The sequence below is a fragment of the Phoxinus phoxinus genome (genome assembly GCF_949152265.1).
Source record: "Phoxinus phoxinus genome assembly, chromosome: 4".
Taxonomy (NCBI): Eukaryota; Metazoa; Chordata; class Actinopteri; order Cypriniformes; family Leuciscidae; genus Phoxinus; species Phoxinus phoxinus.
This window is the reverse complement of record NC_136879.1, coordinates 22,224,190-22,249,382: the sequence shown is the minus strand read 5'-3', so window position 1 is coordinate 22,249,382 and position 25,193 is coordinate 22,224,190. Positions and strand designations below refer to the sequence as shown.

Here is a 25,193-nt window from a genome sequence, read left to right as displayed (position 1 = left end):
TAGATAGAATGTTATATAGATAGATAGTATGTTAGATATAGATAGATAGATAGATAGAAAGTAAGTTATATAGATAGATAGATAGATAGATATAATGTTATATACAGATATATAGATAGATAGAACGTTATAGATAGAATGTTATATATATATATATATATTAAGATGGACAGATAGATAGAACATTATATATATATATATAGATAGATAGATAGAATGTTATATAGATAGATAGATAGTATGCTAGATATAGATAGATAGATAGATAGATAGATAGATAGATAGATAGATAGATAGATAGATAGATCCATATTTCTAATGATTAATTTTTGTGATATAATTGTCCCAGGTCTTCCCTATAATAATTTGCAATATGCTACGAAATGACTTCTTGTACAATTATAATACACACAAAAAAATGATTCTTAATTTATTATTATTTCACTAAAAAACAAACAAAGAAAAGTAAAAAAAAGTTTCAACATTTCTTTTGACGTGAACTTTGATCAAGACAGAATCCCGTTCCAGATTAACTTCAGACTCCCACCGTCTGCCAGCATCTGATTATAAGCAGCACGCGTGCATGTGACCCAAAGCTATAGCTCGGCACCACAACCCAATTTCACTGCTTTCTGAGCACACATCAAGAGCGATTCATCACTGTCGTACTTGCAGACATCTCTCCCCAAAAGCCCGACCCCTTTTGTGTTTTTATCTGCCGTGAACCTGCAAAGTGAGCAGCGCCGAACAATGTAATGGGTGTCAACCGGTGGCAATGCCTGAGTTCAGCCTCTGCTCAGCATCAATTATTGTTCCAACACCGTGATCCTTTCCAGAGTCAGCAGCAACAACCCCCATCTTTGATCATCACGCTACATACCATTATCAAAGGTGTGTAAATCTGCTCTGTGTTCAGAGTGTGTTTCTGTACATGCGATAGACGCAGTGGAAAAAGTGCCACAACATACAAACTGGAATCTGTAACCATTTTAAATATGATTTAAAAAGACATTTGAACCATTGCACCAGTAATAAATGGGCCTCACTTCATATAGTCTCTAACCAATTTATACTAAAAATGTAATTTTATGTACATACATGTACTTAAATGGTAAAAAAATACCGGTAACACTTTATTTTGTAGTGTTACCAAAATACCTGCATATTATTACATAATTAATTTACAGATTTAAGGTCTCTAACATTACCCGCATCCACACACAATAGCAGCAAAAGTGTTTTGAAATACATTTTTAAAAAAAATTACGCAAGTAAATAGTAACGACACCTGATACAGTGTGACCAAAAAAAAAAACGTTTTCAGTTTTGCCCCTATGATGGGTTGCGAATGAGATATCAGACACAAAAAATACATTCGCCATCTTAAATATTTGTTCAAGCGTTAATACTTTTCAAATTACTGTTTATTTTACGTGACCGTAAACCGTTTAAATGGCCATCGTCCTATCAGTCCGCCTTTCCAATGCAGTTGTTCCCCTGAATTACCTCGTGAATGATTTATGTTCACCACTACGGCTTTTGATGGCTAAAGGCTGAGGGCCAATAAAGGATTTTTTCATAGGTAAACACGTCATATTTAAAGCCGCCGCTTTAAAGACGTCTCGGCTACACGGAGCACATTTGGTCTCATTTCACTTGTCAAACATGCGAGTGTCACAGCCACTCAGACAACACAAACCATTTCCCATGAGTAAACACAGCCTGCCGTAAAGCTAAAGCAAGGTAGCCGGACACTAAGCAAACAGACAGAATCAAGCTAAACTCCTGGAGCTACTATGTTAATGGATCTAGGAGCTTCTAAGTAGTATTTGCTTGCAGACGATGGCTGATTTATTGCTTCTAAGTGGTAAAAAGGTTTGCGGAGGACAATTTTAGAGAGGTTTAATGGCTTCTGGTGTTACATATGTAGAAGCACAGATTACAAACTAAGCGGTAACAGTAAAACCAGCAAAGATAATCTGTGTTTTTCCATGCATGCTCATTTTGAGATGAATAAAAACGGTCTATTTCAGGCGTAGAGTATTCAAATAGAGCTGAGAACAATTCAGCGTTGAAGATAACAGAAAGAGGACATCTGTAGCCCCATTGAAAGACTTGTTTAACAAGATTAGCACGGATATTATCCAACCTTACACGGGTCCTTTTTTCCCCTGACCTCTTTTCAACTCGCTTTTCAGTACACTTCCTCACCATTCCACCACATACTTCGGGCGCCGTGAGGTTTTGCATGAGATTTTAATGGTAGATGTTTGAATAAACCACAGTCATTTGTGCTTTTTCGGTAACCGTGACGGTCGTTTTAACAGCCAAATGTGACCACAGCTTTGGGCCAGTGTGTGCTTGATATTATGGGACACAGTTGTTAGCTTGTTTACCATTGTGTCGTTGTAAAGACGTGTTTTTATGAGAGTATAAAGGATGACGGTTTTTCTGCACCACTCTTGAAACGAATGTGAAGTTTCAGTACTGGTACTACGAAATGGTCTTAACAAATTAAAAGGTAACAGAAAATGTGGCCAAATGAACTGTCCATGTACTGTAGATTAAGAAACCTTTTTTTTTTTTTTTCATTGCTGATATACATTCTTCCAGAATTAAAACCATGAAATGAGTATGGTAACAGTCATGAAAAAGCTTCCCTAAATTAGACTGACTTTTCCGTAGCCAGCATTTTGACGAAATCTGTGATGGGCGCCTCCTTCAACGTGGCAATTGAAACCTGAAAGGGATCCACCATTCAGAAGGTCATGTGCTAGGATGACGGCATGTTTACTACATTGCAACCCGTTAATATGGAATACACTGTAGAAAAAATTGTTTCAACTTAAAAAAGTAAGTGTTCGTGCAGCATTAAAATGTTAAGTTTAGTCAACTTGAAAGTGACAACTTGGATATTTGAGTTGACTAAACTTAACATGTTTAAGGCAGCACGAACACTTACTTTTTTAAGTTGAAACCACTATATATATATATATATATTTTTTTTTTTTTTTTTTTTACAGTGTGCGTGTTATTCACAACAAACTTCCGTATTCTGTAAATCAGGTCACAGCGCCTCCGGTTCTGGGCCTCATTTATAAAACGTGCTTACACACAGATTTGATTGTGCATTTGTTAAAATCCACAGCAGCGTTCATATTTATAAAAAAGGTCTTTGACGTGATAAACTGCTCATCACCATGTCAAGTTCTGACTTATGCACTTTTCCTTGTGGCAGAGAGTCGGGAGTTCTGCGGGTATTTGGAAATCGAAGTAATTCTCGCAATTCTAAAGGAAAGGATATTGACTTGTCAGCTGCGCAAAATTTCAAGATAATTTGTGATTTATAAATTTCACATCTGGAAGAGTGGCATATTATAAACGAGGCCCCAGCTGATAACCATTAGCTGATTGCCATCAGTTCTTATTGCTGTTAACTCCTTCTCCGACAAGCGGATGCGATGAGACCTGGTTTCCTGTTTGTTCATGTGACGTTCGGATTAAAGTATGGAAGGATGTTTCTGCCACGGAATAATTTTAAAAGATAATTGTGAGTTTATATCACACAATTCTGACTTTTTTCTTGCAATTGCCAGTTTATATCACACAATTCTGACTTTTTTTCTCGTAATTGCGAGTTTATATCACCCAATTATGATTTTTTTGCCTTGTGAGTTTATATCACGCAATTTTGAGGAAAAAAACGGAATTGTGAGATAAAAAGTCGCAATTAGCTTTTTTATTTTTTATTCAGAGGTGGAAACAAGTTTCGATAATAAAGCATTTGGCAAACAACAGAGTATAAAGTCAGTGTTAGACAAATATATTAAGTAAGAACTTCTGTTTCTGTCAGTTTTATTGTGGATCTGGAAGCCGAATGAAATCATAAACTAGGGAACAACACTACTTATTTGCTTGAATGTTTGTGCCATTGAGATATGAGACAAGGATTGACATAAATCACAATATGTATACTTAGGAACAAAAAAACAACCCGCTTGTATTTCAACACTATTTTATTACAGAAGTGTAGCTATTGCCATTCCCTTCGCAATTATGTATATATATTTTTTTTACATTCAATAAACACTGATGTTTTTTTTTTTTTTTTTTTCTCAAATGTAAAAAAGAATGAAGGAAAAAAAAATGAACGTACTGCAGGGCATAGCTGCCGTCTGGTCATACGTGACTAAATTTACACGAAAAGCAGCATCGAGGTGCATTAACCTGAATATACATGTTTTATATTTTCAAAGATGTCATGGTGGAGCGAGTAATGGACCAACATCCAATTTCTTTCCTAATAAAAAAGCAATTTGTCACTCTAATAGTAGAAATGTAACTTTAATAGAATGAAGTCACAGACACGTGTGAAGCTTGCATCTTGCACAAGACCTGTCTGAAGATAACTATTTGATATCTATAGGCGCTTTTGACCAAAAAGTCATATTCAGTGAAATATGGTGTCAAATACTGAAGTATACAGATGGTTAATTAAATATATCTTTAAAAAAACTGCAGTATTTGAATCACCATGCACTGTAGTATTATGAAATCATGCGGACGTGTTTTTTTTTTTGTCTTTCCTTAATTCATTAAGAAAAAATCTTGTTCATTGAGAAAATTACCTGCATCTTCCCTCCTCTAAGACATTATATTCATATGAGAATATATATATATATGGGTATAACTTGAATACTAGTATAATATCCCTTCACAAATAACACGAATCTGTCATTTGTTGTAACTTATTCAATGATTTTATGGATCCTGGATGGGCGAGAGTGGAAGTATAAGGGTCAGTTCAGATATGTGCTCATTTTACTTTGACATGGAGAGTTTGAAGGATTTTATTTCCATAGTAATACACTGTATTATTTACTCAGTTTGACACCAAGGGAGAGAAAAACAAAACAAACGTGAAAATGTGCAAAAATAACAAAGCGCTCCACAAACAATCCAAGAGTTTCAATGGTAAAAGAGTTTGGGATTTTTCCACTCACGTGCTCCAGACTCTAGCCTGTCTAAATAGTTGAAAACATCAGTCCGGAGAGAGGCCATTTGCCCTCAAGAGTCTTTCGCAGTGAGAAAACGGCATGCTGAAACACCCCATCCCCTTCAATAGCAACAAAAAAACACCAAAGGAGCATCTAACGGAACTACACCAGTAAGTTTGTAGGTTTACACACTGCCATCATCCTCTGTCCATAAAGTGCTCTCTTTTGTCCTGGGGAATGACTGAAGGAAATGAGGGACAGTCTGAAAGTTTGTTTAGTGTTGTTTTGTTTTGTTTCTTGGAGCCGTTGTCAGTAGACGTAGCCCTCGTTGTACGGGTGCGGGTTGCAGTAGCCGCCCTCTTGAATGTACGCCATGTTCTCATCGAAGTGTGACAACGGCACGGTGTCTTCCTCGTTGATCTGCCGCTCCAGGTCGGTCTTCAGCACCGGACGCTGATTGTCAGGGAAAGCCATGGAGAACAAAGCCTCTGGGTCGCAGACAAACTTATACACATATCTTTCACCTGCCACCTTTGAATCAAGAAACCACAATATTACTGTACAAGGAAAACGTAGATGGTTTCACTTTTTTAATGATGACAATCGTTAACAGACTTGCTGGGAAGTTGACAAATATCATTAACTTTTAATCCATTATTTGAGATGTTTTTGTACATTTGTTGTATTAACTTTGTAGTTAATTGAAATACTAATTCAGTGTGACAAAATATTTCAAAGAAAGAAATATTAATTTAAGTTTCCCATTAATATATGCTCATAAAAATTGCATGTGTAATAATTATTTAAAAAATCATTTTAGAAGAACAATAATTTTCATTACATTCAAGTCCAAATGTTTATGTTTTATTGTTGACCAGAAATACCTATATGTGCCTAAAATGTATATAATGTTATAACTACAATTTAATAAACATCTGATTTTTAAAGATGTTTTTGAAAGAAGTTTCTTATGCTCAAGGCTGCATTTATTTGATAAAAAATACAGTAATATTATGAAATATTATTACAAATTAAAATAACAGTTTTCAATTTTAATATAATTTCAAATGTAATTTATTCCTGTGATCAAAGCTGTATTTTCAGCATCATTACATGAACAGTACAGCATTTATTTGAAATATAAATCTTTCCTAACATTATAAATGTCTTTACTGTCACTTTTGAACAATTTAATGCATCCTTTTAAATTACAGTCTATTCAAACTGTCAAGACTTAAGCATTGTAGCTGAGCATTCAATTGTCCTATTGACATATTAAAGTAGCTTTAAAACAGTCATTAGCATATAAAAGTAGCTTATTATGAAAAAAGACAACTTAACCGAAATTGTTGTTTTTGAAAGTAGCTGAGCTACACCTTTAGTGTGTCAGAAGATGTAGCTTAGCTTGTTAGCCTGCATTACCTTTTGCATGATGCCTTTTTCATAATAGTAGCGCAACGATCTGCTCAGTTTGTCGTAGTTCATTGCGGGTCGATTCTTCTGAATCCCCCAGCGTCGGGCCACCTTTGAAGCAAAGAGAGTAAGTTGTTACACATGAGCATAGTGCAAAAATATGCAATAGCAGAAGTTTCTCCCAAACATTAGGCAAAAATAAGACATCACACCCACTCAAGACTCCTTCTCAAAAACAAAGCCTTGGTCGTTCTGCATCTTCCATTGGCCCCAGCCGTGTGCCCATACCTCTAGTCAGAGATGTGTTCATTAGGAACAGCAGAGCGTGGCAGATGTTCCTGCACCTGTCCACACGACCCCCCACCTGTGCCCCCCTCCTTTTCAAATCCCCCTCCCACCACTCTCCCAGAGCCCGGCGCTGTGGGCCTTTTTCACTCTACTGCGGCTCATTCACGCCTTCACCCGCCCAGCCAATCCCAACGGTCCCAGTCACCTGATGGCATGAATGACTGCCCTGTTCCCTACAGCTGCCCTGTGGACCAACGCCAGTACGCACACACACACACACACACACACATACAGGACTAGCGAGTCTCACTGTCGCAGACACTTTACACAAACACACCTCTGTCCACGCTTTCCAAACTCTGGACTTTTTGGAGAGTCAACATGTTGAAATATTTAGTTTTTTGGATGGACATGACAGACTGTTTTGAACAAACAAATGAAGAGCCTCCCTAGGATTCAACATTTGCATATAAAGTGGAAGTACTTTAATACTTTAGTCAAGATAATCAGATAATGATGTAAATAAGCAATATATAATGTACTAACCCAGATAGCAACATAGTGTTGGCCCAGATCCGGCCCACATCTGTATGATATTTTATATGCAAAATTCAAAGGCCTTCGGTCATCTGATTGATAGTTTTACTTTTTTAGCATGTAAAAAAAAATCCCTTTAACATAATTCTAAAAATGTCTTTCAGATTAATGATACATAGATATTTTTGCTGTGAAATGTTTAATGATTTTTATAAAGTATACTTTCATATTTTGAGTAATATTTCAAGATGAACACTTACTGGACTGAAGCAACTTGGGTTTACTTGATTATTCAATCATAATTTTTTGAAAAATCATGTTAATAGTATCAAATATGATACATCAGGCTTGAGGAACATCTCTCAGTCATCATTGTATTGCATTGCATTATCCATTTTGCCCCCGTATCGGTGACTGATATTTATATGCATCTTAGTAGTTTGCTATACTATTATAAGTATCTCAGTGGATTATATTACATACTATATAAATCAATAAAAGCCTGATGTATCAAATAATATACGTAACAAACAAGCAAACTTTATTATTATTTTGTCTAAAACCTATTGCATTTAAAAAAAAATGTCACAGGATTTACAGGGTTATTTAAAATGTATTATTTCAATTATTTTAAATTAAAATGTCATAATGGTTTTAAAATGAACTGTTTATCCTCCAAACATTGTATTAAAATACAACTGAAAAAAAAAAGATTTTCCCTGCTGACCTGTTTCCACAACACCGCTTTTAAAGCTCCACAACTATCTGCAATGTTCAAGTGGCCACATACAGATACAATCTTGTTAGTACCTCCTCAGGCTCAATGAGTTTAAACTCCATGCCCCGGCCCGTCCACGCAATGAAGTGTGAGTTTGAGGGGTCATCCAGTAGGGCGACCAGAAACTGCCAGAGCTGCAGCGAACCCCGTCTCTGATAGGTCGGGCCTTCTCGGTACAGCCCCGCCTCCTGCTTTATGTCACCTGTGGGCGGAAAGTAAAAAAGTCATTAGGCGTGTTCGACTTGAAGTGGCGCTGCACAGACCAATCGGTGTATGACATCATATAACATTAATGCAAGACATCAATGACCAATGGAACCGTTTTAGATAGATAAAATTGTCATTATGTTACGCATCTAGTGGCTCATAGAAAGACCATAAAAGACTGTATAGTAAAGGGTCAACTTAATAAGAAATAATCGGCACAAAATGATGTTTATTAAAAAGAAAGATGTATTTTAAAAAGTTAAATAACATACCCTCTGCCTTCTCCGGCACTACGCAAGTGTCGTCATAGAAGTGCCTTGCAACTTTGTCGAACATACAGCCTATGGAACAAAAAAGAAATTGTTATAATCTTAAAATGTTTTACATTTAATAAAACGTTTAAATATGACACAAAACAAAACAGCAATATAAGATCAAATACATTACTCGGACGGGATAGTTACCCTCTGTTCTGTTACTGTGCGCCAGATACCCCTCTTGTCTAAGATATACAGAGTGACAGCTAGGCACTTCTGAAAAAGAAAAACAAAACAAAAAAGCATTTTAAATATGCATAATAAATTATGCATTGGTTCTAAAACCTAAAAAAACATTATTTATTTATTTACCCTGTCACAGACAATGCAAAAAAAAAAAAAAAACTCCACAAAAGTATAACATCCTATTTTGACAAGACAAAAGATTTGTGCCGATTAACCGCAGCGGATGCCTTGTGTCAGTCGTGTTGTTTGCTGGAGCTGCGATTCAATCAAAGCAAAGCAAGACAGCTTAAGTGAATGCTCCATAAAACATCTAACCCTGTTCATTTGGACCTATAAAGATCTCTCAGGGTTTCATTCAAGTAATGGGCCTGTCGAGGAAATTACCGCTGATTAAATTAGCCGCTGACTGCCCAGTCCTTACACAGCTCACAACAAACAAGCTCCTTTATGAGGCAGGCTAAATCCCTAAACGACTGAGAGGAGATGCAAAACATGTCGATGATCTCCTCACTGATGTAAAGAAGCAATGCAGACCAATCACTCACACTCATGAAGCTTTCATCACTTCATTTGGTAGCTTTTAGTGTGTCTAATTTATAGATAATAATTAGATCATATTGTAAACATCAAAAAATCTCTAATATTTTAAACAGAGTAAATGTCATTTTTTTTATAAACAATAAATTAGAATTTGTTGCTTTGACAAAGTAAGCAGAGAAGGCCAGAGTATTATTGCTGTTCTCCTCGGGTTACGTTCTAGATACACATAATCCACAGGAAGCAGCGCTGTTTTCTCTCCTGACAGGCTGCTGCAGTCCAACTCCATTTTTTATGAATGAAAACCAAAAGCCTCTTCATTCATGCCAGAGCTGGGCCGACAGCCTGAGGGCCCCTGGGGGAGAGATTAGGGGCCCCTCTCCTTTCCAGCCAGGCCCTCAGGAAATGAGATCAGACCCAATAATACGCTAATTCTATCAATCTCCCCATCCCTAATAAAGTTGCTATCTGGCTGTATCTGTGCCCCAAAGAAAACAAATCCTCAGACTATTTCCTCTTAGGTTAGTAAAGTACATACCGTTTTCACCCCTACAAATCATGCTTTAAACATTAAAATAGTTTTCTTTTCGACATTTTCTATTTATTCTATTTGATTAATCTATTTTTCTGTTTAATTATTTACACTGCTGTTCAAAAGTTTGGGTATGGTAAGATCTTTTTACTGTTTTTGTAAAAGTCTCTCATGCTCACCAAGAGTAAAAACTGTAATATTGTCAAATATTATTACAACTATTTTCTATTTAAATATATTCAAAAAATGTAATTTATTCCTGTGATGTCAAAGCTGAATTTTCAGCATCATTACTCCAGTCTTTAGTGTCACATGATCCTACAGAAATCATTCTCACTTTCTCACGATGCAGTCGGTGTTGTTAGACATGTGAACGTAACTCACCCGAGTCGTAGGTGAAGTCGCGGGGCTCTTGTTTGATCATCATGGAGTGCGTGTACGTCTGGGGAAGCGGCGCCCCCACCATGGCAGGATGCTCGAAGAGGGGGTCGGCGTACTCCTGCTTGAACCCCTGAGGAGGGAAGGGGATGCTGGGTTCCGACATCTGTCTGTGATACATGGGCCGTCCGTCCCGCGACATCGAGGGAGACGGGAACGAATGACACGGCTCCGACAACTGCCGCCGAAATCTGAACAAAACACTGAATAGAATAAGTCTCACACATGATCTATCTATCTATCTATCTATCTATCTATCTATCTATCTATCTATCTATCTATCTATCTATCTATCTATCTATATATCTATCTATCTATCTATCTATCTATCTATCTATAGTGGGGAAAACAAGTATTTGATACACTGCCGATTTTGCAGGTTTTCTCACTTACAAAGCATGTAGAAGTCTGTCATTTTTATCATAGGTACTCTTCAACTGAAAAAATCCAGAAAATCACATTGTATGATTTTTAAGTAATTAATTTGCATTTTATTGCATGACATAAGTATTTGATACATCAGAAAAGCAGAACTTAATATTTGGTACAGAAACCTTTGTTTGCAATTACAGAGATCAAACGTTTCCTGTAGTTCTTGACCAGGTTTGCACACACTGCAGGATTTTGGCTGACTCCTCCATACAGACCTTCTCCACATCCTTCAGGTTTCGGGGCTGTCCCTGGGCAATATGGACTTTCAGCTCCTCCAAAGATTTTCTATTGGGTTCAGGTCTGGAGACTGGCTAGGCCACTCCAGGACCTTGAGATGCTTCTTACGGAGCCACTCAGTTGCCCTGGCTGTGTGTTTCGGGTCGTTGTCATGCTGGAAGACCCGGCCACGACCCATCTTCAGTGCTCTTACTGAGGGAAGGAGGTTGTTGGCCAAGATCTCGCGATACATGGCCCCATCCATCCTCCCCTCAATACGGTGCAGTCGTCCTGTCCCCTTTGCAGAAAAGCATCCCCAAAGAATGATGTTTCCACCTCCATGCTTCACGGTTGGGAGGGTTGTACTCACCCTTCTTCTTCCTCCAAACACGGCGAATGGAGTTTAGACCAAAAAGCTCTATTTTTGTCTCATCAGACCACATGACCTTCTCCCATTCCTCTGGATCATCCAGATGGTCATTGACAAACTTCAGACGGGCCTGGACATGCACTGGCTTGAGCAGGGGGACCTTGCGTGCGCTGCAGGATTTTAATCCATGACGGCGTAGTGTGTTACTAATGGTTTTCTTTGAGACTGTGGTCCCAGCTCTCTTCAGGTCATTGACCAGGTCCTGCCGTGTAGTTCTGGGCTGATCCCTCACCTTCCTCATGATCATTGATGCCCCACGAGGTGAGATCTTGCATGGTGCCCCAGACCGAGGGAGATTGACCGTCATCTTGAACTTCTTCCATTTTCTAATAATTGCGCCAACAGTTGTTGCCTTCTCACCAAGCTGCTTGCCTATTGTCCTGTAGCCCGTCCCAGCCTTGTGCAGGTCTACAATTTGATCCCTGATGTCCTTACACAGCTCTCTGGTCTTGGCCATTGTGGAGAGGTTGGAGTGTGTTTGATTGAGTGTGTGGACAGGTGTCTTTTATACAGGTAATGAGTTCAAACAGGTGCAGTTCATACAGGTACTGAGTGGAGAACTGGAGGGCTTCTTAAAGAAAAACTAACAGGTCTGTGAGAGCCGGAATTCTTACTGGTTGGTAGGTGATCAAATACTTATGTCATGCAATAAAATACAAATTAATTATTTAAAAATCATACAATGTGATTTTCTGGATTTTTGTTTTAGATTCCGTCTCTCATAAAAATGACAGACTTCTACATGCTTTGGAAGTAGGAAAATCGGCAAAATCGGCAGTGTATCAAATACTTGTTCTCCTCACTATATCTATCTATCTATCTATCTATCTATCTATCTATCTATCTATCTATCTATCTATCTATCTATCTATCTATCTATCTATCTATCTATCTATCTATCTATCTATCTATCTATCTATCTATCTGCAGTGTTTTGGTAACTGGCAGTACCTGTGGTCCATGGGGTAAGCGCTGTCAGGGAGGGTCTGTGGGGGTGCGAGGTGAGGGTACGTCCTGTCTGGTTTGGGGGTAGGGGCGGCAGTGGGAGACACATGCTGGCCAGGGGACACGGGCGTGCTGCAGGGGGTAGACACTGGGCTGGAGGCCTTCATTCCCGAGGGATGCTTCTGCTCGTAGGCACTGGAGACACCAGGGAACAAGAGCAGTTTAAGTTAGTCTTTGCTGAGGGCCTTTCAGGCTACAGAGATTATTATCAGACTGCGCTAGACTTTATTGCTGGTAAATTAAAAAAATTAAAAAAACATAAACTCGAGAGCTTTTTGTCTGCAGGACACTGTATAATGCATGCTAAAATCTGTCTATAAATTAATCCACATGATCTTTCAGAAATCATTCTGATATGCTGATTTGCTGCTCAAGAAACATTTATTGTTATTATTAATCAGTTGAGCTGCATTTTTTGAGGAAATCGTGATACATTTTGATTCCTTGATGAATAGCATTTATTGGAAACATAAATCTTTTCTAACATTATACATATTTTATTGTCAATCTTAATCAATTGAATGCGTCTTTGCTCAATAAAAATATTAATTTAAAGAAAAAAATAAAGTCTTCCTGAGCCCAGAATTTTGAACAGTAGAGTATAAATGACCTCTGCACAAATAGTTCCTTTATCAAACATTTAAATGATCCACGTCTATTCCGATCCATCCAACTGCCAACCCTCACATCAAACAATCGACAAGGTACCAAAGATGAACCATCTGATGAACCTTAACGCAATTACACTCCATTCAGAAACATTAAAAGAACAGCCTTCTATGGGGCTTGACAATCTCCAAAGCTCCTCTGAAGAACATCATTATCACAGAGGTTGTTGGTTCAGCTCGAGTGCCATCTGCAATATGAGGGCAGGTTGGCTCCTCCAGCGAAATAAAACATCCAAGTGAAATGTCATAAATTTAAAATCAAATCAATAGGAAGATGACTGTAACCAAGCAACCGTGTTTGCCGTAGACGCTTGTCCAAGTGGAAAAGCCATTTATTGCACTTAATGCACCGTAGCGTAATTTCTTGTTTTTCTTTGTGTGTGTGTGTGTTTTTCCCCCTTTCCAATTTCAGGTGGATCTCATTCAAGCCATCTCGAACAGCACCTGCTGTACAGTTGCCTCTGAGTAAATAACTAAAGGAAAACTATCATTATTGTGCATTTTTCCCCATAAATCTTTAAGACTATTCTTGGCTCAGGCTGAAAAGTCTATGCCAAGACCCCATCTGCTTCAGAGATGCTCTCGTCTGTGCTTTTTATTCAGTCTTTAGTCACATATAAAAGGCGAAATCCACACCCACCGTAACACCTTAGTGTCTGAAATTTGCATTCAGAAATTAGTTTTTTTTTTTTTTTAAACAAAACATCTGTAATTAGGAAAATAACACACCCTAAATTGATAAAAATAGTTTGTTAAACGGTATCGTGTGAATTGCAAATGTATGTAGGCCCATTTATCACTTAAATCTCTCACACCAGCTGCTGAGGTTGAATTTGCAAACTAAAATATGGGATGTTAGTGTCTATCCTGACAGCTGGAAGTATAAAGTTTAGAGTTGATTTTCACTGCTTTAATGCAAAAACACTTATGGTTTCTTACTAATTTCTCTCAGACGTTGCAGTCTAGCACGTCTAGCAATGGCCTTATTATTAACGGTATTTTGATGTAATGTGCAACAATTTCCCGTCATATACCAGATTTGCTTCTTTTAAAGAAGAACAGGGTGTGTGTGTGTGTGTACTGACGTACCTGATGTTATACAGGCACTTCTCCCCATAGTGGAGTCTGAAGGGCCTGTCCTGACTGCAGGCTGAGCCCAGATCAGTACACGGACTGTGGGGCTCTCTCTTTATCCTCAACTGCAGCCCGTGGAACGCCACTGAGAAAGACAGAAACGCACAGATGTTTAAACACAACATTAACAGTGAACATATTTCCAATAAGAATTACTCAGAGGACGCAGAAGTGCTGCAGTCACGCATGGCATCTGCACATGAAGTTGAGGTGATCTTACAACGTACGTCTAGCTTCTGTATACAGTCAATAACAACAACAAAAAATCATTTGATTTCTGTTTGCGTTTGCATGCGTAAAAGTTGGTGTTTTCAGCAAAGGTTTCTTGCACTAGACACCTAAAACAAACGTCCATGAACAAGGACAAATTTGTTATAAAATACTTTTTTAATACAAATCTGCCTCCAATTCAGTAACCATATTCAATATATATAATAAAAATCAGTAAGTACCTGTATACTGGAATGAAAAGACTTGGTAACAAAGTTTGAAACCAAGTTGAATAGTGTTACTAATGTATTTGAACATTTTTGCTTACTTCTAATGGCAATCTGAATCAAAATAATACTTTAAAACTGCATGAAAAAGCAGGGGAAATCACACATAAGAAGAACTCTATTATTTGATAAGATTTGTGTGTAACAAATAAAATGAGTAAGAATAGTTAAGAATTGAATATCGGTAACGCTTTACAATAAGGTTTTTATTTGTTAACATTAACTAACTACGTTAATTAACATGGACTAACAATTTATTCATCTTAATCTCAGCATTTACTAATACATTTTTAAGATCTAATTTGTATCACTGCACTGTAAACAATTATATGATCAATAAGTTATAACAACGTGCTTTTACATTGCTTTAACTCATAAAAATAAGCAATTTTCAGCTTTTTTATAAATTATATATTTTTTATATCACATTTATATCACACATTTTTTAAGTCAGTTTAATGCAATTTAAGTTGAAATTACTTAAACATCCAAGTTGATTGTACTTAAAAATGTAAGGCAGCAACTTGTTTTTTTACATTGTGTGAACTAACATGAACATGAACGTTTTTATTAACTAACATCATCAAAGGTTAATAAACGCTGTGAAAAAATATATTGTTTGTTAGTTCACGTTAATGTATTAACTAATGTTAACAAATGATACCTTATTGTAAAGTGTTACAAAAAATATCAATGTCTTAAGTCAAAAAACATTGTTTTAATTTATTTGGCAGTCTTCTGAAATTTTAAATGGTCTTGTTAAGATGTGTCCTTGTTCATGAAAGTGGATTCTAAAATAGCACTACAGATGAATAATTTATACTCGAGAAGACTTCTTGACGGACCATATTAAGAAGCACGTAGACAGACGAAGAAGAAAAAAATGCCATAATTGATTTTACGCAAAGGAATACGAGTAATCGAATCAATACAAAATCTGTTAGCATCCCAGGACGTCATACATGCAGGATGCCATTCCAGGATTGCAACAATTACACATGCATTGATTGGTGTTAATGGACAGCATTTTCAAGAAGTCGTTTATGACATTTACTGCCATTTTTTTTGTATCCTTGCAATTTATGAGATGCATTTAAAACCCCTTCAGTATGTCAGATGTAAACTGAAGTGGGCAACACTGCCTCAAAAAATAATAATAATAATAAAACCCGGGGAAAAAGAGCAGTGAAAGAAAGGTTTGACTCAAATAAAGAGCACTTAAAAGGATGCCGTGGTGAGTATAGCAAAATATTAATTTCTCATATCTTAGCTCATGCAAAATGTCCCGAAATTAATTCCATATTTATGACGTTAACTAAACATTCATGTTCCATTCTGCAAAAAGTAAAAAAAATTCCATAAAGCTGCGCTCGGATAGATTTGACTTTCATAAATGAATAGCCTGATGTGCCTGATTCAATGCTAAATTTAGCAGAACACACTAGGAGAACGTCTTTTCTTCACAAAAGTCCATTCATTACACTAGCAAACACCATTTTCACTGCACCCTGTGTTACATAAAAGAGCATTTTGGTTAAAAAAAAAACAAGTGTTTCTAAGTTTCATACTGACTTTTTTTTTCTGTGCTGATGGTCGTGTGTTTTCTCACCCTTCTCTCTTTCTCACTCTCACCTCTTCGCTGACTGTTACTCGCTGATAATAGATTCAGTCACACCTTCTTCTTAAACACTCTGGGCTTGAATTACGATGGCCTTTGCAAAAGGGCAAATAACTCAAATATAATCACTGTTTGATCACACTTACAAATCACTATTATAGTTAGTGTTAAAAAAACTATATTGATCTTTTTACAGTAAACAACAGCCTTTCTCTTAACAATTCCAGAAAAGAAATGCATTTTTTTAATATATATACACACAATACTATTGCAAAATTTGGGGTCAGTTAAATTTTTTGTCCTTTAATTTATTTGATCAAAAATGCAGTAAAACTGTGAAATATGTTTTCTATTTGAATATATTTAAAAATGTAATTTGATGGTAAAGCTGAATTTTCAGCATCCTTACTCCAGTCTTCAGTGTCACATGATCCTTCAGAAATCATTCTAATATGATGATTTAATATGACACATTTCTTATTATTATCAATGTTGAAAACAGTTTGTTCTGTTTTTTTCAGTTCAAAATAACTTATTCGAAATAGAAAATCTTTTGTAACATTAAAAAGTGTTTACTGTTACTTTTGATCAATGTAATGCATCCTTGCTGACTAAAAATTTCTTTTAAAAAAAAAATAGAAATTGTACTGACCCCAAACTATATATATATATATTTACAAACAATCACTTCATCAGGCCACACGTCTACTGCGCAGCAGTTTTAGAGGTGTATTTTTTCTTCCTGTGTAATCCCTGTATATCCAATTTCTAGGTGTTTTGTGGGAATGGACCCCATGAAACGGAAGTGATCCACTGGCATTGCCGACTCAGACCCATATGGGAGGGCCAGGATGCCCGTTCACGAGCCCAACCGCCATGCCCTCGCTCTACCTCCATCTGCCCGTCCCTCCTCTCCTCCCCGTCCTGCCGACTACGCCAACTAACAGCCTGCGCTTTCAACAGTCTTGCTCAAAAATACACTTTGGAATGGAATAATCGTTGCTGAACATTATTTAGTTATTAAAACACAACAAAAATAGAGTTTTATAAAAAAATATTTTCAATAATAGAAAATTAGGTCATGCAATAAAGGCTTCCTTTTGTGCCATTTCACTGCAGTTTTGTCAAGCTCTACGCTCACAATAAGGTCTAGCTCAGACTGAGGAAGGAATACAGGACAATAGCCCATTATCAGCAAACACTAGTATATTTTATTTGCCTAATGAGCTTGAGTTCTCTAGAAAGACAAAGCCCCCCTTCTTCTCCCCTACATCCTCTGTAGCAGAGTCTGTTTTGGCTCCTCTTTAAGACATAAGCTGGACTCGCTCCCCACTGTGCCTCATTCAGTCCATGCCACTTCCGACACTGGCACCGGCTCTGCCACGACCACTGCGCGCCAACTTTACTTCCTATGCCCATTTAAAGGCCTATTGCTTCTGGCTGCACTCGCTGAGAAGGTACACAACCTAGAGAACACACGCCGTTCGCGCGCTCTCTCTCTCTCTCTCTCTGATTATTCACAGAAACAACAGCGGCGAGCGACAACATGTCGTAAACAAGGGACAAAACGAGCTAACGCAACAATAAAGTTGCACGCTAAATCATCAAATTTGAGAATCGCATTTTAGTCAGGCCTTTCTACAGTGTGAGCTTTTGATAAACCCTCAAGACACAATATAAACGCGGGTGTTATTTTATACATTTAAGAGCAATAGCAAAAGAACAAAGGTCACACTTACAGTTTTCACTCTGAAAGTCAGGAACAAACTGCTCATCATTGTCAGGAACTTGAGCTGGGAGGAAAAAGAAGAGAGGAAAGCGTAAATAAACAGATTTTTTCCTTCGTAATTATCATATTTTGGTCGAGCTAACACAATCTGTCCTCTAGTAATCGTTTAAACGAGTAATTTCCTCTAATAATCCTCTGTAATTGAAACACTAATGATTTGAAATTCTCAGACCAACCCATGAAGACATTTATTGGTTGAAAACAGAGAAAACATATCCTCTAATTATGTCAGTAATTTCATTTCAACTTAATTTGTTGGACAAAGCAGGCGTGTGAAACGCGTCCTAAATCTGTCTCTGCCGTTCGCAGCAGATTCACTGATACATGTGTATCAGACCAGGCGACCAAACAAAACACCTTGCCTTGTGCTTTGCAACTACACTGTGTCTTCATAAGGATAGCCATGCAGTGAGAAAACACCTATTGTTCACACTGTCTAATTGGGACACATCCCCGCTGGTGAAAGCACCTGTACCTGCCGCGACGGCTGCCGTCCAAACCGAGCACGTTCCCCTGCTTTTCCCTCTCTCATATAATGCTAAAATAATGAAGCCTTCATACGGAGCTCAATTAAGCACATTCATGTTTATATGAGATGCGTTAGAAAGACCTGTTGTTTATTGCTTGTTAAACTCGACACAAAGGCGCACGGCGGCGGAGGAGTGCGTGAGACCTCGCTGCACGGGGCTATTAGCACGTTTATTCCTCTGCGCTAAAATTGGATTTTCATTTTCACAACAACAGTAACAAGTCGTAACATGCACAAATCAACATTTGCTTTGTGTAAGGGAACACATCTTGCTCGGCTACTTGGCTTTTCGGCTTTCTTTTTGGACCTTTAGAGGGTTTCCTCATGTCTGTGTAATTCACATCTAATGAGAATGTGTTGAGTATTATAAATGAGACTGGGGCTAGTTGTCAAAAGGCTTATTTTTGAGTCAAAACTCTGATTCAAACAAGATTCAATGAAGGTAGATTTTAACTGGAAAGTTGATAAATACAATAAAAAATGTCAGGTAGGGGCAAGTTGTCACATGTTTTAAATGTTATATATTTAAACAATTTATTAATTACAATATTTGTAGGCTTTTTTTTTACATTTTACATTTCTGCTTAATGAATTCCTTAAACATCCAAGTTGATTGTACTTAAAAATGTAAATAATTTCAACTTAAATTACATTAAAATGAGTTGATTTAAAAAATAAATTGTTTTTTTTTAAATTGCTTAACTTATTTTGATGAGTTAAAGCAATGTAAAAACATATGTTGTCAACTTATTGATCATGTAATTTTATACAGTGTAACAACATGTAATAAACTCTCAATAAACTATCTCAATAAACAATAATGGATCAAACTGAATTTTATGGTCTCTTCTATAACTCAATCCACTATAAAACATGTGCCCAAGGCTATACAGTTCTTCTCAATCAGGACCAATATATCTTTATAGGTCTTGCCAGTGTTTTGGGTATTTGGAAAGGCGATTTGAGTTTTTACTGGTTAAACTCAACAAGAGTTATCACCGCCATCTCTCTCACTGGTACTGATGTAAACACAACCAACGAGATATTAAACAACCCCCTTACTAGAACAGAATGAGCAGGAAAGAAACACCAAGTGCATTAATAAGAGTCAGAAAAGTAGCGTAAACATCAGTTAAACAGAGGAAAGGTGAGCGACAGAGAAACACTGAGCTGGAGCCAGTATTCTCAGCAGGGTGAATGAGTCAACCTGTGAATGGGACAGCTGATCCCAGCGCCACTCCTGAGGCTAGCTAAGGTGTTGGAGCATGTCCATCAGTTAAAGAAAAGAAAAAAAAGAAGAAGAGAAGAGCAGAAAAGAGACAAACTGCAGCACCAGGCCACATTAAGACATGCGAAAGATGAGTTACACTTGAAAAATCATGATCAAAACCGACTAGTAAAACTGAGAAGCTTGACACATTCAGCGAGTCGTTTTGAAGTTTTAGACGTAATAAGTTACCGTCACCTGTCTCTGGCCAAAATGACACATGCATGTCAAATGACGAGCCATCAGCTCTTTAGTCTAACGCTGCCGGAAATACTGTCCGTCGCTCATACGTCTTCCTCTTCTTTCCAATTACCTGAGCTAATAAATCTCTGAAATGAAACCGCTAGGTCTTCGTTTTGGTTCTAATGGACAGGAAGTCATATATTAAATCTATCTGCGATTTATCTCGAATCTTTGGGCGCTGCGGCTGATGGATGTAAGACAGGTTGAATTGTACTCCTCACTGTAATATCTACTGCGGCGACCACTTTTTTTTTTTTCTCCCTGCCGGATACACTAAAATATTTAAGTCATGTCTTATTCTTTTAGAGGCCCTGGGGTGGATTTGGCATAATCAAACTCGCGACAAGGACAGTAAAGTCCGAAAATCTGTTCTAAAGCGTACTTTTAATTTTAAAATCCACGATTATACTGCAAGCATTTTTAAATATATTAAAGAAAGCACTCTATTAAAAATTGAGATTCTCTTTCCTTGTGCAGGTATCAGATCATTTCCTCTTATTAGATGTTTGGCTTTTAAATGTGACCAATACACACAACAACGTCCTGTAGTGCAGCTGTGCAACATCATATTTCAGTGAAGTTATTGTAGATGTTGCTAAACAAATTCAGTCACACTAGCTAGATTTACTGCGAACACTAACAGAAAACAGACACACACACACACTCATTTTCCTGTTCTCTTTTTGTCCAAAGCGCACGCAAATGCATTCCATAGGCTGAAAGGCAGTCGTGAATTTACAAATGCAAAGCGCTTAGAATCGGTTTTACAAACTGCTTTGCATGATATTCAGCTGTCCAACTTCTTTGTTTTTTTTTCTCCTTCCCAATTTGCAACCAAAGTGCTGTTTACAATAAACAGACAAAAGGTTATGTCTACTATGATTTGACTTATATTTTCAACTTCAACTATATTTTCAACAAAGTTATCACAGTACAATTGAATATGAATATTTAAAAAAAAAAAAAAAAAAAAAAAAGTTATTTTAACTAGAGACGACATTAATTTGTACATGCATACATTTAGCTTTCCTAAATGTCCTCAAGATTTTAGAAATCTTGAAAATCCAGAAAAATCTTTCACTTTTTTGCAGTCTGAGATTAAACTTAGAGAACCAAAAAAAAATACTTTATTATATTTATTTGTTATATTAGCAATATTTTGCAGCAACAAATACACAGTTTAGAGTAAAACTTCTTAACGGTAACACTATAAGGTCTCATTTATTAACATTAGTTAATGCATTGACTAACATGAACTAACAATATTAACATATTTTTTACAGCATTTATTAACCTTTGTCAATGTTAGTTAATAAAAAATATTCACGTTCATGTTAGTTCACAATGCACTAACTAATGATAATACAAAACTTTCAATCTTAAAAATGTATTAGTAAATGTTGAGATAACATTAACTAAGATTACTAAACGATGTCAAAGTATTGTCTATTGTTAGTTCATTTTAACTAAAGTAGTTAACTAATATTAACAAATGTATACTTATTGTAAAGTGTTACCGTCTTGACATTTATTTTCAAGACAAGAAAAACCTTTAACATCAAAACTGTGAGTTTGCCATTTAGACTTTTTTTAAATAACATTATTAGATTTTTTTTTTAAACCACATACAAATATTTCCAAACACATCTACAATCAATCAACCAAACATGGAACCATTTACTAACCTAAAGGTCGGTGCTGCAAGCAAGATGGGAAGAAGACACTCGCGCTTAATTCCTGAAGCATCACGTTTGTGTTAAACCACAACCAGCATGTCTTGCCATGAGAAAGAAAAAATTGCCAAAAGAAACCAAAAAAAAAAAAAGTTAGGGCCGAGAAAGACTGACGCGGTAAAAGCTGAAGCGCAGGAAGCGATCTACCGTCAATCCATTTCTTTAACAAAAAGAGTTCAAAAAACAAAGAAAAAAGAACTTAAAACACTATATGAGAAGTATCAGACGCGAAAGAGAGGTATAAGAAAAAGAAACCGAGTGAGGGAGAGAAGGAGTGCGCGCATGTTGGAGAGAGAGAAAGAGAGAGAGAGAGAGAGGTGGCAGGGTTGGTGGCTCGTCTGCCTCAGCTCCTGCCAAAAGCGGACGAGAGGAGAAGAGAGTGAGCGAGACTGCAAGTTCCTCTGGTAATTTGTGATGACACTCAAAGCAGAACCTCCTCGGTCTCCCCCTAGACTCCTGCTCTTCTCAAGCACTAATGTATGCATGACACACCAAGTGCCTTCGCTACAGATGCATTAATTGGACTGCAGATTAGGTCTGTAACTTGAGGCATATTTGCACCCCTCCCCCAAATCTCCCCCCCACGCTCTATCCTCCTCTTCTTCTTCTTCTTCTTCTTCTTCAGCTGAGAAACAAAAGCGGAGAAACCTTCAGCGAGACTGAAGCAAATAGACCAGAGCTTACCTTCGGCGAGCCAGGTCTCCTGAAGTTGACTGAGATCTTGAAACAGCCCTAAAACAAAGACAGCAGAGTTTGAGACGGCGAAACAACAGGTACAAAGCTTTAATTATGAGTTTTGACACTCGATTCCAGTCTCAAAGCCCTCTGAAGACCGAGGCGAGCGCTGCTGATTGAGATTTGAAAGCCCTGAGTGCAGGTGGCAACGAGCGATATTGCATTTTGCAAGATGTTAAGAAGGCGTGAAATGAACATTGTCTTTTTCACCCACACCTGAGTGCTTACCCTCGGTGTCCAACGCCAGGGCAGAGTTAATGAATTTTCTTTTCCTGTCCTTCGCTGGTCTCGTGTTGGACGTCTTTCCCCGAGGATTCTAAGCAGAAAGCAACAGATCAATTGTCTCAATTTGAAGGTGGAGTGTGTAGAGCTCCACACACAACTTCAGCTTCATTCATCATGCTTACTTTTAATATATGAAGGAGTTCTTCAGTCAGTGGGACTTTTGACCTGTTGAAATCTTTAAAAACATTTGCATCATGTCCTCGATCAAACCTCAAGCGTGGTTTTGATTTTGATGGTGATGACTTGTAATGTTAATGACGATTTTAAGTTTTTAGAGTTAAAAAAGTTGGATAAGTCTTGGACTTACTAACCCAACAAGTTAGATAGCCATCAATGAATTATTATTTTTATTTACTGACCCATTTTCCAACACCTAGTTTGAACATTTGTAATCTTCACACTGTCACTCTGGCAGAGATGTGCTTCTCTGTCACTTCTCCTTACATCATAACCAAATATTTTTCCTTTTGAATAACTCAATTATTTTGTAAAATGCCTGCTGTGACTGAAAGTACACCGCAAAAAAATATATGATCAATAAGTTATGACAACATGTTTTTAACTCGTCAATTTGTAACTTTTTTTATAAGTTATACAAGATTCAACTTATTTTTAAGTCAGTTTAATGTCATTTAAGTTGCAATGACTTAAACATCCAAGTTGATGTACTTAAAAATATAGAGAGAAACTTTTTTTTCACAGTGTAGATTACATTGTTTAAAAAAAAGAAAAGGAAACTCTACATGCATACCAGATGAAAAACGTGCCTAATAGATTTCCCCAGAATTTAACACATTTTAAATGTGTTAGGAGAAATTAAAAGCCCAACAACAACATACAGAAATTCTGCCATGTGATTTAATACACTAATATAAGATTTACAGTTATTATAATCTATCAGTGAGTGTTAATATATTCAGAATCAATCTAGAGGACAAAAGTTCCCCTAAACTGAAGAATCACGCACATGTGTCATATTTCTGGTTAGACATGTGACGGTTTAATCCAAACGCAGATTCGTGTCATCCAATCAATTAAATGACGGATATACATTTACAATAATGGAGATCACTAATTTACCTTCATCAGACTTACATGAGTCTTTATGAAAGGCACTTGTTGGTCGTAAAGTCCGTCCATTCTTCAGCGCGCGGTCCGATCACCCTTTAAAGTAGAAGAGTGACTTTAAGCGATTTGTTGGAACATGAACTGCAGCGCGCATTCAGCAGCTCCATTCATATACATATACCCTTCATTTCACTGACTACATGCTGGCTATTATGAAACAGACATTAAATGCAGCATATCCGTTACACTTTATACTAGATAAAGTTGCTAGTGTCCTAAGATAAATGTGTTGCGGTGCTGTGCGTGCGTAATGCAGCGAGCCGATCTTCCGAAGGGACTGGACTTTAAGAAACACTTTTTTCTGTTTCTAGTTACGTTTTACTAAACGTCGACGGTGATGGAGAACTTAAAGCTTGCACTCACCCCGATAAATGCACCACATGCATTCATAGATGGATGTGTCGCCGGACTGTATGAGAAGCGCGCTCTCGTGTCTCTCCTCCGCGTCCGCGCTGAAGTAAACGCGCGCTCGCTGCTCCAGGGGCCTCCCTTCAGAAACAGCCGGCGCCCCGCTTCCCATTGGCTGTCACTGTCCTCCGCCGGATCCGATTTACACGCGTCAATCAAGAGCTTATTTCACCGTTCCTTCATTAAAATATGCAAAACTGATATTGCAATTATAAGGTGTTTATTTATGAGAAACACATCACATCATTATAATCTCTCGTGGCTAGATGTTTTGGAAATGATGTGAATGAAAGTGCACACAATTATTGTATCCCGCTTACAATGCTTATAATCGAGCTCACAGTTTTTGACAAGCTAAAACTTTCTAAGACTGAAATAAACACGCATGTAGACTGGCCACAGTGTTCAACTCGTTTTGTTATACGTAAAGCTCTCTTTTTTATAATGTAATGCAGTGGTTCTCAACCAGGGGACCGTGGCCCCCTAGAGGGCCTCGGCACAATTTTAAAGGGGCTCTGAGATTACTTTAAAAGGAATAAAAATAAGCAATATAATTTATTTTAAACAAATATATTAATTATTTTTAAATAAGTAATTACACTTTCACAAAATAAACCCTAACGTGCTGATCGGGACCCTGATGCTTATCTTTAGAGATGATGGTGAAACAAAACCAAGTCAAGAGTCAAATTTAGAAATACTTGACCAATCAGAATAAATATATTCCAAAGATCTATGTAATGAGTCATACAGATCACAATACAGTAGGCTACAACATGCACTGTTTTTTATCATTTCCATTTTTCCACTCCCACTTAATATATTTATTCTGTTACTGTAACCCTG

General features: G+C 37.3%; 1 protein-coding gene across 6 annotated transcripts; it reads right to left on the bottom strand.

The window, feature by feature from the left end:
* Positions 1-3,305: 3,305 nt before the first annotated feature.
* On the bottom strand, positions 3,306-25,000 carry etv1 (ETS variant transcription factor 1). Of its 6 annotated transcripts, XM_079609845.1 has the most exons (14): positions 24,303-25,000; positions 23,892-23,975; positions 22,755-22,842; positions 22,476-22,523; positions 21,744-21,809; positions 17,970-18,023; positions 14,071-14,200; positions 12,260-12,448; positions 10,177-10,421; positions 8,685-8,753; positions 8,493-8,561; positions 8,046-8,215; positions 6,420-6,521; positions 3,306-5,528 (listed from the first exon to the last, which is right to left on the bottom strand). In XM_079609845.1, exons 2-14 carry the CDS (start codon positions 23,949-23,951, stop codon positions 5,307-5,309), a joined length of 1,512 nt encoding a protein of 503 aa, XP_079465971.1. In that variant the 5' UTR covers positions 23,952-23,975; positions 24,303-25,000; the 3' UTR covers positions 3,306-5,306. The 6 variants fall into 6 exon arrangements, with proteins under 6 accessions (XP_079465971.1, XP_079465966.1, XP_079465967.1 ...); XM_079609840.1 differs by lacking the exon at positions 21,744-21,809 and having other exon boundaries at positions 10,177-10,433; XM_079609841.1 differs by lacking the exon at positions 21,744-21,809.
* Positions 25,001-25,193: the final 193 nt, after the last annotated feature.